This window comes from Furipterus horrens, unplaced genomic scaffold (assembly GCF_987537825.1).
Source record: "Furipterus horrens unplaced genomic scaffold, mFurHor1.1.pri manual_scaffold_9, whole genome shotgun sequence".
In the NCBI taxonomy this organism is placed as follows: Eukaryota; Metazoa; Chordata; class Mammalia; order Chiroptera; family Furipteridae; genus Furipterus; species Furipterus horrens.
In genome coordinates this window covers 85304278-85317218 of record NW_028327179.1, presented here as the reverse complement: position 1 = coordinate 85317218, position 12941 = coordinate 85304278, and the positions used below count along the sequence as shown (strand labels likewise).

At 55.2% G+C, this 12941-nt stretch overlaps 2 protein-coding genes across 6 annotated transcripts in view; one reads left to right on the top strand and one right to left on the bottom strand.

Annotated features, from left to right (window-relative positions):
• Positions 1 to 215: 215 nt before the first annotated feature.
• On the bottom strand, positions 216 to 11980 carry IRF5 (interferon regulatory factor 5). 5 transcript variants are annotated; one of them, XM_090287490.1, is made up of 9 exons: positions 11961 to 11980; positions 6449 to 6654; positions 3554 to 3743; positions 3094 to 3158; positions 2604 to 2637; positions 2157 to 2426; positions 1522 to 1914; positions 1314 to 1450; positions 216 to 1027 (listed from the first exon to the last, which is right to left on the bottom strand). In XM_090287490.1, exons 2-9 carry the CDS (start codon positions 6641 to 6643, stop codon positions 797 to 799), a joined length of 1515 nt encoding a protein of 504 aa, XP_090143616.1. In that variant the 5' UTR covers positions 6644 to 6654; positions 11961 to 11980; the 3' UTR covers positions 216 to 796. The 5 variants fall into 5 exon arrangements, with proteins under 5 accessions (XP_090143616.1, XP_090143614.1, XP_090143617.1 ...); XM_090287488.1 differs by lacking the exon at positions 11961 to 11980 and adding an exon at positions 11715 to 11816; XM_090287491.1 differs by lacking the exon at positions 11961 to 11980 and adding an exon at positions 11715 to 11815 and having other exon boundaries at positions 1314 to 1432.
• The window catches only part of LOC150002105 (uncharacterized), a 28339-nt gene continuing 27034 nt past the window's right edge, over positions 11637 to 12941 (top strand). Inside the window, 1 exon segment of the mRNA XM_090286900.1 lies at positions 11637 to 11864. Within this exon segment, the coding sequence (XP_090143026.1) occupies positions 11637 to 11864 (228 nt within the window).

Here is a 12941-nt window from a genome sequence, read left to right as displayed (position 1 = left end):
CTTTAGCCAGCTTCCTCCTGGAAAGCAGCCAGGCAGGGGAGTGCTTATGAAGGTCCCACTGACTCACCAACCTGGAAGGCAGGTCCTCCCTGTGTCAATGGCCTGAGCGATGCAGGGCAGGTGCTTGGGGAGAGAGGGCCAGCTGGCATCAGAAACAGGGTCTTTTAGAACAGCATGGAAATAAATTGTACTGGAAAAAGTAAAGAAATAACTGAGACTGTTTATAATGTTTATTAATCCCAAAATACATAAAATTCCACTTTCCCAGGTTCTTGGACTCACAAGAAAAGAGGTAGCTGCCAGCCTTAAGTATCTGGTGCAATACCTAAGTGCTCAAATCTCAAAAAGGAGAAAGATGAGGAAGTGAGGCTCAAACTAGCAAACCCCCCAAATCAGGCCCATGACCAGCTGAGGCCCTGCCAGGGGGCCTGACAGAATACTAGGCTTTCTGCCAGAGGAAATGGGGGCACTCTGGGGCAATGTCCTCTGTACATCTAGGCCCTGGTCTCAGGGGAAGTCCTTCCCTGCTCACTGGTGTTGACGGCTGAATTCCTCCAGAGCCAGCAAACCAGAGCTAGCAGAGAGGCATGTCCAGAAGATAGAGCCCCCAAAGCAGCTTCTACAGGGAGATCTTGGAACTCCAGCCCCTCTTCCCTCTCCTTCTTGGCCCAAATCCACTTCTAGGAGACCCAGAGATAGGACCCTGCAGCCAGGCAGGTACTTGGTGGGGCCGTCACACCTCCACAACAGTCCATATAGCCTCCCAGGAAGCCTGCTTCAGTCACTATCTGCAGCCTCATTGCATGCCAATTGGGTGCATTGGCCAGGGCCCCTGGCCAGCAGCAGGTGCCTGGGCCACAGGCTGCAGCTGCTGCTGGGACTGCCAGATGTGATGGAGCTCCTTGAACTGTTCTACCATGTGGTCTTTGAGGTCTGGGTTGGAGATCTGTAGCCGGATACTATCAGCCGACCAGGAAAGCTCCCCTGAGAACATCTCCAGCAACAATCGAGCGGCTACGGGCACCACCTGGGGAGCAAAGGAACAGAACAGAGAGAACCTTGATGGGGCTGTCAAGTCCAGTTGTGCATGAGGACATCCACCAGGGGGCAGGTGGTGGACTGCATCCACCAGGAAGAAAGGGCACCAATTTCTACTTCATATGGAGGCTACCCATGTGTGGGCAGCCATGGGCCTTGAGTACCTCTGGCTACCGAGTTCACACTGCCCAGAGAGCCCTCCACTGTCGGGCAAGGCCTTGTCTCAGGATTCCCTAATATTCAAGCTAAAGCAGAGTGCAGGGGTTGGACGATACCTGTACAGTGATGAGCTTCTTCTCTCGAGGTTTGCGGTCAGGCCACTCCTCGCCAAAGCAGAAAAAGATTTCGAATGGTGGTGGGGTGTTGGTCTGACCCTTCTGGAACAGGATGAGCTCTGCAGTGAGAACAAGACCTTTAGTCAGAGGCTAGAGCTGTGTCCCTGGACAGGAGGAGGCCAGGAGGAGCATGAGGCAGGGCGCTCACCATTGAGAAAATGCTCCAGGCTGAAGAGTTTGGTCTTGACCTCTCGCTGGATGGGGTTGGGGTGTGAGCCATGCGCTGAGGCGCAGGGCCCGCTCCAGAACACCTTGCACTGGCACAGGCGGATGGCATACAGATCCTGGCCTTGTAGCTGGAGGATGAGCCCGCGGTCCAGGACGTCCAGCAGCTGGTTCGTGTAGAAGCGCTGCTTGTCACTGGGGATGTCCTCAGGGCTGGGGAAACGCACTTGCTCCAGGCTCACGGGTCCGAAGAGCTCCACCTGCTCCTGGGTGGCCTCCAACTGACTGTAGAAGAGCCGGCAGCCGTGCGGGTTGCTGATGGTGAGGGCACGCGGTGGCCGCCCGCGGTACTGGAACTTGATCTCCAGGTCGGTAACTGTGGGGCAGAGGGGGCGAGGCCGCCTGGTCTGTGAGTCCTGCCCCCCAACATTCTGCAGCCCACTGACTTCTCTGCCCAGTGGCTAGGTCATCTTGTCATCTCTCCCACTTACCTCCACCCAACCAGGAGGGCCTGGCATGGGCATCTTTTTTTCTTCACCACCCACCAGCCTCCTGGCAAGCCAACCCCCAACCCCTCTTTACCTGGCCTAGCCCACCCGCCTGTGGTTCCTTACGTACGAGGCAGCATGTGGGGGCTGATCAGCAGGTCGGGCAGCAGTTGTTCGCCTTCGGGGGGCAGGTTGGCAGCCAGGGGCCCAGGCTGCAGGCTCGGCAGGACCTCAGGGAGAAGCTCCCCAAAGGCAGCAGAGCCCCCAGGGGCAGAGCCCACGAGGCTGGGGTCTGAAGCGGGGGGGGGCAGCCCCACAGGCGGCTGGAGAGTAAGTGACCACTTGACATCCTCTTTGGGTAAAGAATAGGGTTCCATGGGAGGCCCAGGCTGTGCCGCTTCTACAGAGGGTGTGGGAAGACAGAACTCTAATGCCACTTCTAGGAACTGCTTCCCAGGCCCATCTACTCCCAGCCCTGGGCCTCCGCCCAGCCCCCCCTCAGCCCCTCCCAGGTACCTAGGGTACCTGCAGCTTCTCCTTACGTTAGGCCCCCAACCACACCACCTCCCGGCCCCACCTGTGAGGCTCAGGCTTGGTAACATCCTCTGGAGCTGAAGTGAAGACACAGGAAAAGGAAAAGGGAAGAGGCCAGAGAAAAGGGAGGACAGGTTATTAAATTGATCTGATGTTAAAGAAATAACACGAGAACCACAAGGCAATTCCCTGGGCTTCAGCTTAGCTGAGGCCAGATCCTGCCTCCAGCCCCAGCTCTGCTGCCCCAGGCAGGTCAGTGAGCCCTCAGTGCCTCAGTTTCCACATCTGCCTTCTGAGCAGGCGCAGTGCCTACTAGGCAACTGCTGTGAGGGTCAGTGAGACATGTGAGCACGTTTTGGGGGTTCAAGGTGGTGACTTTGTTTCTATGCTCAATCTCAGAGAAGAAACTCAAGTGGAGCTGAAGGAAGAGCTGCAGGCTCCAGAGGAGTGGGGCTGCCAGATCACAGCAGAGCGCCCCCACCAGGCCCACTGTGGTAGGGCGGGCAGACGCTGGGAGAGCACAGGGCACTCACCTCTTCCTCTTCTTCCTCCTCCTCCTCTCCTGGACCAAAAGTGTAATCCTCAATGGGCTGTAACTCTGTAGGTGGAGGGAGAGAAAAGAGCAACAGGAAGGGAGTCAGTGGGAGAGGAGGAGGAAGGCCACCGGGGCCCCACAAGGCAGCTACTGCTGTGGCTTCTCCCTTGCCCAGACCTGCTCAAACTCAGTGAGGTGAAGGGCCACACAGCCATCAGGAATCAGTAGGGACTTCCCTGACCCCATGGCACTCAGCTCCCTGGGCCACCAAGAGCTGAGAACAAGGGCTGACTGAGGAAGACAGACTGGGGCCCTGGTCCATGCCAAAGACACCCCTGGCCCCACAAACGGCCCATCCCAGGTGACCCCAGTAGCATGTGCCCAACCACTGCCTAGTGAGGAGCCTGGGCCTTCCTGCACAGCCTCCTAGGTGGCCCACACATGGTCAGGCATGATACCTGCAGGAGTGGGGCCATTGGAGCAGACCTCGTAGATCTTGTAGGGCTGAGGTGGCAGGTCCCGGGGCCCGTCATAGATGAGACGGAAGTCACGGCTCTTGTTAAGGGCACAGCGCAGGTTGGCCTTCCACTTGGCTGGATCGGCTTCGTCTACCCCCTCTGTGTACTTCCCCGTCTCCTTGGCCCAGGCCTGGGACAGGAAGAGAAGACTGGCAATCACAAAGAACCTCACCTGTCACCAAAGCCTAGCTAATGGGAATTGTGGTGGTGCAGGGAGACCTTCAGTGACACACTGAGTGCCCCTCTGCAAGGTGGGAGACATGATGCCAGCCCTTCCCACCCCTCAGGGCTCCAATAAGCTAAAGGAAATAGAGGTGCTTTGAAATGCATTACATTCACTGCTCCAGGAGGGTAAACAGGTACAATCTCTAAGGAGGACGGTGTGACATGGTGGATAAGAGCATGGGGTCTGGAGTGGGATTGCGTTTGAATCCAGAAACTGCCACCCACCAGTTGTGTGCCAGGGCCATGTCACTTTCTCTTTGCTTTGGTCTCCCCATCATAGTACCCACTCTCTTCGGGTGGCTGTGAAGACTTGAGGGCCCATAAAGCTCTCTGAACTGTGCCTGGCCTTAGAACAGGCTCTGTACACTTTAATTGTTGGTGTCATTATTTTGGAGAGCGATTTCGCTGGTGACAAATGTTTCTGCCTTTTAACCTAGCCATTCAACTGTGGGGAATTTATCCTACAGATACAAAAGCGTCCACACAAAAATTCTCCATATACAAGATTATTAATTGCAACACTGTGTAAAAGTGAAAGACCCCAAATAATCCAAATGTCCATCAGTGGGGTCTGGTTACATTATGGCCAATCCTAACTATGGAATACCGGGCAGCAAGGAGGAAAAAAGGAGGAGGCTTTTGATATATTGTGATTGTCAAGATCATGAGGTACAGGAGAATATGCATGTTTGGTGTACACATACATCTATCATTTTGTGAAAAGTTGGGAAAATGGTAAGTACATATTTGTACGAGGTCTGTCCAGAAAAAGTCCAGCTGTTGTTAATATAACAAGAACAGTTTGCACGACATCGATGTAACCTGTCAGCGAGGAGAGTGGACTGGAATGCGCATTCATGAACATTAATGACTTCACCATACTAGTCAGTGGGGACGGTAGACACTGTTGAGTGAGCATGTGTACTGTGTGGCTGTCGCATTCAAAATGACTGAGTGAGTACAGCAATGAATCTGTGTCAAATTTTGCATTAGGCTTAAACATTCCTCCACAGAAACTATTTGGATGATTCAGAAGGCCACAGCTATGGGTAATTTGTGACTGGCAGCTTCATCACAACAACATGCCTGCTCATGCATCACGTCTTGTGCAGAGGTTTTTTGTGAAACATCAAATCACCCAGGTGACTCAGCCCCCTTACAGCCCAGATTTGGGTGCCCTGTGACCTCTGGCTTTTCTCAACACTAAAATCACCTTTGAAAGGGAAGAGATTTCATACTGTCGACGAGATTCAGGGAAATACGACAGGGCAGCTGAGGGCAATTAAGAGAACTGTGTGAGGTCCCAAGGTGCCTACTAGGTGGCTACTTTGCAAGGGACTGAGGCGTCACTGTCCTGTGTACAGTGTTTCATGTATCTTGTATCTTCTTCAATAAATGTCTCTATTTTTCATATTATGTGGCTGGATACTTTCTGGACAGACCTCGTATAAGGACAAAAATCTCTCAAGAGGGATAAACAAAAACTGATACTACTGATTCCCTTTAGGGAGGGAATGGATGCCTGGGGACAGGGGTGGGAAGGAGACTTTTTGCTATAAACCATTTTACACTCTTTTATACTATTAAAAAATATGAAACTGGTTTGAAAAGAACCTTGAAAAGGTAAATATCAAGTGCAAAGACTAAGAAATAAGTATCCAAAGCTTTAAAAATAATCATTCTCTTTGACCCAGCAACATTTAACTCTAGGAACTAACCCATTTAAGATGTGCAATGGGTACGAGTTTAGAGGATGTACCTGGCAATGTGGTCTTCAACACTGAAACACTAAAAGTCACCTGAGCCCTGGCTGGTGTGGCTCAGTGGTTTGAAAGCCAGCCTGTGAACCAAAGGGTCACCTGTTTGATTCCCAGTCAGGACACATGCCTGGGTTGTGGGCCAGGTACCCAGTTGGAGGCACGTGAGAGGCAACCACACATTGATGTTTCTCCCTCTCTTTCTCCCTCCCTTCCCCTCTCTCTAAAAAACAAAATAAATAAAAAATATTTTTTAAAGAAAAGGTGACCTGAAGTGTCCAATAATGGACTGAGTGACTAAATTGTGCTAAACCCCTCCAATGGAATCTTCCGCAGTCACTGAAAGTGATGAGGCACATGTGGGAGAGAAAAACTGGTCCTGAATTTTGGGTGGAAAATGCAGGTCACAAAACAGAATATATAGTTTGATTCTGCATTTGCATTTCATATGTGCACCTGTGCAGAAACCTGAAAATACACACAAAATATAGTCATAGTTACCTCCTGGTGTTACAGTTATGCTGTTGTCTATTGACTTAGTATATGCATACACCAAACATGTGCACGGATCATGTATTCATGTGTTATGAGAACGAGGCAAGAACAAGGGGGAGGGGGGGTAGTTACAGGAAGGTCTCCTGGGGGCCTGTCAGTCCCCACCTTGCTCTGGGGGTCAGGTTAGAAAGGTATACCCTATGGTTATGCCTGTGTCCCCTTAGTCCAGGCCCAGGATCACCTGCAGCAAGGCAGCTGTGTGAGTGGCCAACTTGAGATATAGTGGGGGGTTGGGGGGGGGTCCTCTTCTGAAGAGTGATGCCTCAGAAGCCCAAGCTGTCCCTCATCCAGGGCTTACCTTGAAGATGGTGTTTTCTCCTTCCTGGCTGGGGCCATGCCTTGTGGCATGGCGCCAGGGAATGTAGAACAATTTCCTTTCGCCATTGACCCACTGAAGCCCTGGGTACTGGCAGCTGTTCACCTGGGCCACCAGCCAGGGCTTCAGCCTCACACGGCGGGGCGGAGTGGGGGCCCCAGGGGCAGGCTGGTTCATGGCAAAGGGGTCTGCAGGAGAAAGCCAGAGGGGGAGCATCAGCAGATTTGCCACTACCCACTCCTTGGGCAAAGGGGCATGCAGGCGCTCAGGGGACCCTATCACAGCCATCAGGACTTTCCCTTCCTCCCATAAATGGGGCCTGGAGTCTCTCCAGTCCACCCAGATGCTCAAAGCCAATTCCTTTTCCAACCATCAGCTTTCTTTTCAAAGTGTCCTTGCCTCTGTGCTGTGTTTGCGGGGGGAAAGCAGGGAGGGTTTACACTAGTGGGTGCCCCACCCAGACGTCCTTTACCAGAGAATCACTTCCCCAGTTGCCATGAGGCCAGCACAGCACGGAGGCCCAGAGCTGCCCATCTTCAACCTGCCCTTCCTCTTGGCCTCACTCCAGGTTAGGCCCACCCCTCCCCCCAGGGAGACAGCTAGTGAGTGGCTGACACAGAGGACAAAAGGCTGGACCCCTGGGCTCCAGAGCTCCTGAGGTGTCAGGATGCAGCCAGCCTCCAGCTGATTCCACATCCTGGCTTAGAGTGTCCCTGCCCCACCCTGCTCCCCTCCTTCCCCTCCTTCCCCTCCTCCCTCAGTGAACTGCCTTCTAGGAAACCTGGCCCAAGAACAAGGCAGACCTGCGAGTAGAGGAAGGGTTTCCACACCCAGTCCTCAGAGCTTCCTTTCTTCCTCAGTTTCCCTCAGGGATCAAGTGTGCCCCACCTGGACATCTTGAGAGAAATTCCATCAGCCTACTCATCTACCTCCTGCATCACCAGGACAGCTGCCACCAGACTGAGACCCTACCCTTGTAAAGCCATCAACTCCCCAGACTGGCTCCTCCCCTCCAGACCACACATTCATTCAGCAGTTAGTAAGCACCGAACATTTGCCAGGACCAGCGCTGCCCAGAGCTTCGGGAACTACAGAAGTGAGGCCACCTCCCTGGGCCAGTCACTGCCTCCCTAGTCAGAGGACAGCTGGCCACGTGGAACCCACACCTCCTCCCCTCTTCCTACTAGCCCCTCTCCAGACCCAGGACCTGAAACTTCTCTTCACTGTCCTGAGCCCCCTCCTGCCTCACTTCACCCTTGGTGGTGTCTCTCCTGCCCTTGCCCTTAACCTGTGAGCCCAGAATCAGAGGCAGAAGGACTGAGCCACTTCTGAGACTCAGAAGGGAGTCTATCACTCAGCAAATAAGGAACAAAGGGCTGAGCAGGATGAGAAACCAGGCTGCCTGCACCAAGGGCTCTAGTTTCTGAGCACACACAAGTAGGTGAATGTGTAAAAGGGCACACGCTGCCCCAGGACCATGCTTCTCTCCCATGTCCTTGGTACCTCCATCCCCTCAGAAAACCCTCCACAAGTGAAGGAGTAGGGTGGTGGCAATGAGGGTGGCATAGGGTTAGGTGTGGAGGGACATTCACAGAGACCATTTTGCCTAGAACAAGGGTGACAGGCAGTCAGGTGCCAACACTTGCCCTCGTGGGGTGGGCATGCCCACTCTCACACGCCACTCTCCATGGCACCATGGGTGGCCCTGAACTCTGCTTGCTGAGATGAGTGGTTTGGGGCTCTTACTCAGCCTTGCACTGCCCCCCCCACATCTTGTTTACCTTCCAGATGGGTGGGCAACCTCCTCAAGGGTAGGACTGTCTGGCTTTTCCCTTTTTCCATGCACTGCCCCCAGCCTGGAACCCTGCCAGTCACTGGACCAAAGGAGGACTTAAGAAATACCACCAAGTCCCCAGTTGGGGGCATGCAAGAGGCAACCAACTGATGTTTCTCACATCTGTTTCTCTCCCTTTTTCTTCCTCCCTTCCCCTCTCTTTAAAAATAAATAAAACCTTAAGAAAAAAAGAAATACCAGCCAACTGACACATCACAGATGCTGGAAGCATTCTGCCCTCCAGCTGCCTGCCCCCACCAGCCCTGCTCTCTCCCGGACCCTCCTCTGATCAAAGAGTGAGCCCAGACCCGAGAGGGAGTCTGCTGGGGCTGTGAGCATGCCTGTCATGGGGAAGGCTGAAGGCCCTGGGGTATCCGGGTTGGTGAAGTGGACACTCTGTGGGGTGGGGATGAGAGCTATCCTTAATATCTGAGGTAACACTGCACAAAGGGACTAGGGTTTGAATTCAACACCCAGACAACACCGGGACCAACTAAGGCCAGGATGCTAGTGGGCTTCTTGGCCTGCCTGGGTAGGAGGCTGACTCCCCTCTGTTGTTCCAGTCTGCTTTGGCCTTGGAGCACTGAGCCTCAGTTTCCCCTGAAATTCCCTGCCCAGTACCTTTTTGGGTTGTAGCTCCTAAGGGCCAGCTCCTGCTAAGGCATCCACATCTGCAGGCCTCTCCTGAGAGCTGTGCCCAGCTCCAGGCTGGGCCAGGGAGGGTGGGAGAGCTCCTACCCTTGCCCCTGGGCCTCAGAAGATGGGTGGCTGAGTTCCCCTTTCTGTACCAGCCTCCACCCAACACCAGGGGAAATGAAAGTGGCCAGACCAGACAACTCGGAAACCTGACTCACTGGGAGCTGAGGGAAGGAAATACGTGGAGAGAAATTTTCAGTTGGATCCCGCAGACCTAATTCTCAGTCTCTCAGCCCATAACCCATCACCCAGCCCCTAACCCTGCTGGCGGTCATTGTACATTTAGTGTGGTTCACAGCATTGGGTTGCCTCCTCCCAAAGGCCTTGGTCTTGGAACAGAGTGGGGACAGTCACTAGTGGCAGGCAATTCCAGCTAAGTGAAGGTAGACAGAGGGAAGGCAGTTGTCCTTGGTGACCCCCACCCACGTCAGCCTGCAGTTGTGCCATGGGTGGTGCAGCTGGGACAGCAGAAAGGGCAAGGAGGAAGTCAGGGTGAGTCTCTCTGCCTGGCCCTGCCCAGCACTGCTATTCAACACAGAGGTTTGGAAATTATAAGTCTGGCCCCCTGTCAAAAAGGTACAGCCCCATCAGGCAGCCTAAACAGGGCTATCAAAAGGGGCTCCCATGATAAGTTTAGCAGAACCAAGGAAGGGTCTGTCCAGCACACAACAGCAGGGTCTTCAGCCTCAAGGAATCTTGCCTGCAGCCAGGTGCACCAGGACCAGGAGGCTTTCCCCCGGGGGAAGGCAGACTTAGATCTGAATCAGACCATCCTAACAATTTCAATGTCTTTGTGCTCCACCTGTCCTTTCCCTTCAGATAGAGGCAGTTGCTCAGATGGCCCAGGGAGCCTGGGAGCTAGAGCAGCCAGCCCTCAGACAGTCCTCCCCACTGCTGGGAGAAGAACTTGATTTTCCCTCAGAGGGCAGTGCTGGCCAGGGGTCTGCCTTCTCAGGGGTGAAACTTCTGCAGCCTCAGACCCAATCTTGGGGACCTGAGCCCTGCAAAGTGGGGAAAGAGCAGTGCCTGCATCAGCTTCCAAGGGAACGCCAAAAGAGGTGTGGGCTGTTCAGGACCTGAGGGAGTTCCCATAAGTGAAGCATCTAGTGGGGCAGCCAGAAGCCCTCTCACACCAGGGCCCTGAAGTCTCAGGAGGAAGGGACCTGAATCGCTGGGGACGCTGGGCACCAGGGACCCATAAGGGAAGAAGTACCTTAGTCCCTCCTATAGCAGGCTGAGCAGCAGGCCCCTTGCCACCTCCATATTGTCTCTCTGCATACCCCACACCAAGCCCAGGGAGAAAGGGGGGGGGGGGCGGGAGGCGGTCACTGCACCAGCGAGACCCTAAATCCTGCCCCTCTACAGGTGAGTTGACCACACTCTGAGAAAAGTGGGGCTGGGGGAAAACTAAGGCCGCAGGAAGAAGTCACGCTCGGCCTCCTCCCAGGGGCACAGAGGGGGAAGGCCGAGGTGCAGGGGGAAACCCCAAAGTTGGGTCTTGATATAAGAAAGGGTGTTTTCCCAGTGCATCCTCAGACTTGCTGGAAGCCCCAGGGCCCCGGGCCAACAGTTCAGGGGAAATCGGGCACTCAGCCTGTGGCCCCACTGCCCCCTCCAAAGGACTTCTAGCTTCCTCCATCGGCCCCTCCATCGGCCCCGCCCTCGTCCTTCCTTACGGCCCCTGGTAATTTATCCCCACTCTGGGCGCCCGGGAGTCAAGGCTGGACTCTGCGCTCGAAACCGCCCCCCCCCGCCCCCCCCCGCCCCGCAGGTTACAGCCCAGCTGGATCGCTGGAATGCTCCGGGGCTACTACCCTCCGGGTAACTGGCTCAAGGTCTGTTTCTCAGACCGCTCCCCTGGCAGGTGGCTATCCCGTCCTCGTACCCACCCTGCGACGTCCAGGGTGCCAGCGAGGCCAGGAAAGTCCCTCCATCCTAGCCCCGCCGGGGTCCCAGAAACCACAGCGCGGTGGGGGCGGGGGGGGGGGCGGCTCAGGTATTCCTTATCTCCGAATCCGCTTCACTGCCTCACTAGCCTCTTTCCTCCGAGTTGAGAATCTTAATTGTTTCCGTGTTTAGGTTCGAAGGAAAAAAGTAACTAGTCCAAGAAGTATTGCGCCTCGTGGTTCTCCTCTGCTAGGAGGGTCAGCGCCTCCTATTCTCCGCCAAGAGTCAAAAGACAGCACTTTGTACCTGACACCACCTCCCACACGCTCTCTGCCCTAATCCCGGCCATTGGCCTTAAGATCCTGGGAGGATGAGCCCTTTAAACCTCATCGTCTTACCCGAAAGGGTGAGGGATACCCGGGGGAGAGCACAGATAGGGGAATCAGGGCTCGCCCATCCATGGCCAAGGCCAGACTTGCTGGGCGCCTGCGGGCTCCCCATCCATCCTTGGCGAAGCGAGACCGAGGGAGAGAAGCAGCAGAGCTGGCGCCTCTGGCAGCGGTGCCAACTCTGCCGCCGGCCGCGGGGCTCCTCGGACAATTGCGGGACGAAGACTGCTGGTGCGGGGCACCCTATGCTGATTGGGACGTGGGAGACTCCCTGGAGGCCGCCGGACCCGCGGGGCGCGCCCTGCACTAGGCTCCCACCTGAGCTCTGGCGCCAAGCCAGGTGACGCTAACCCCCTCACCCGCGATGCCCCGCTCCAGTCCCCTTTCCCCCAAGGCAGGTGCCCTGAGGCCGCGGAGAGAAACGCAGGGTGCCCGGACCCACCTGTCAGCGGTGCGCCCGCGTGGCTGCGCCCTGGAGCACGGGCCGGGAGGCTGGGCCAACTGCGCTCTCGCAGAGCAGCGCCTCCTGCCCGCCAACCCAGCACTTCCGCATCGTTCGCCCCCGCCCTTGGACCAGGGCCGCCTAGCATCGGTGCTCGGGCAGCGCCCCGCCCTGCCCTGCCCCTGGGAGCCACCCTGCCCCCCCCAGCCCCCCCACCCCCACGCCACCTCCTCGTCCTGTACTGACCCGGCGACCGCCGGCTGGGCCAGGGAGACGCCAGGCAGCGTGGTGGTCTGGACGGGATGACTGGGCTCCTTTGGCGATATGGAACCGCAAAATAGTCCTGGGACAACCCCAGGCTCCAACCCCACCCTGAAGCCGTGCTCAGTTCGGCCCGGAAGCTGCCCTAGGTCGCGTCCTCTGCGAGCTCAGGATCCAGGCAGACACAAGCCATCAACCGAGCCACGTAGGAGGGTGCAGTGGGACAACGGATAGACAACCCCTGGCCCTCACCCCATCCGCTTGCACACCTTTCGAGGGTCGCCCCAGCCCCCAGCAGCTGGCACTGGGACCCCAACACTCCCTTCTACACGTGCCTTCAGACAGGCATCCTCAGGCTATTCTTCCCATTCCTAATTATCAACCCAACACCTGCCTGCCCCAGCTCCCTCTTCCTGGTCCCCTTCAGGGCCTCTTAGGGTCAGCGTCATAGTCTCCTGTCCCCCCTCTTCACTGACCGCCACTTTGACCACCCATCTGCCATCCTGAATATTTTTCGGTTCCACAAATGAGCCTGGCTCGCTGGCCTCAAACTTCACATGTCCTGTTCCTTCTCATGGAACATTCTTTGCTTCAAATCTTGTGTTGGCATCACCTCCTCTGGAAAGCGTCCCCTCCTGGGTCAGTTCCCGAGCTCCAAAGCTCGTTCAGGCTGGTTTCATTTATGGTTTTAATGTCTGATTCCCACTGAAATCAGCTTACTCAGGAACCACTCCCATTTCCATTGTTTGCTACAGTAATTTTCAATAAAAGTATTTTAAAAGAATATTTTTAAGTTAACTGACTAAATTTTAGATAGCAAATACTATACAGAAGTTCCAGAAAGTACTATTTGCCCTTTACAGTTTAGTGCCTGTGTTTTTAACAAATAGGGTATTAGTTGATAAATCAGAACTTTGATCTTCCCCTCCCCTCTCTTTCCCTCTAGGAAAACCTGGGTTGCTGGTC

What these genes read in the sequence shown, in the direction of transcription:
- IRF5 (XM_090287490.1), bottom strand. Translation starts at nt 6,643, where the DNA reads ATGAACCAGCCTGCCCCTGGGGCCCCCACTCCGCCCCGCCGTGTGAGG. An exon ending in CAATGGCCCCACTCCTGCAG is followed by an intron (nt 3,159 to 3,553) that starts GTATCATGCCTG and finishes CTCCACCTACAG; the next exon opens with AGTTACAGCCCATTGAGGAT. An exon ending in CCTGGAGCATTTTCTCAATG is followed by an intron (nt 1,451 to 1,521) that starts GTGAGCGCCCTG and finishes CTCTGACTAAAG; the next exon opens with GTCTTGTTCTCACTGCAGAG.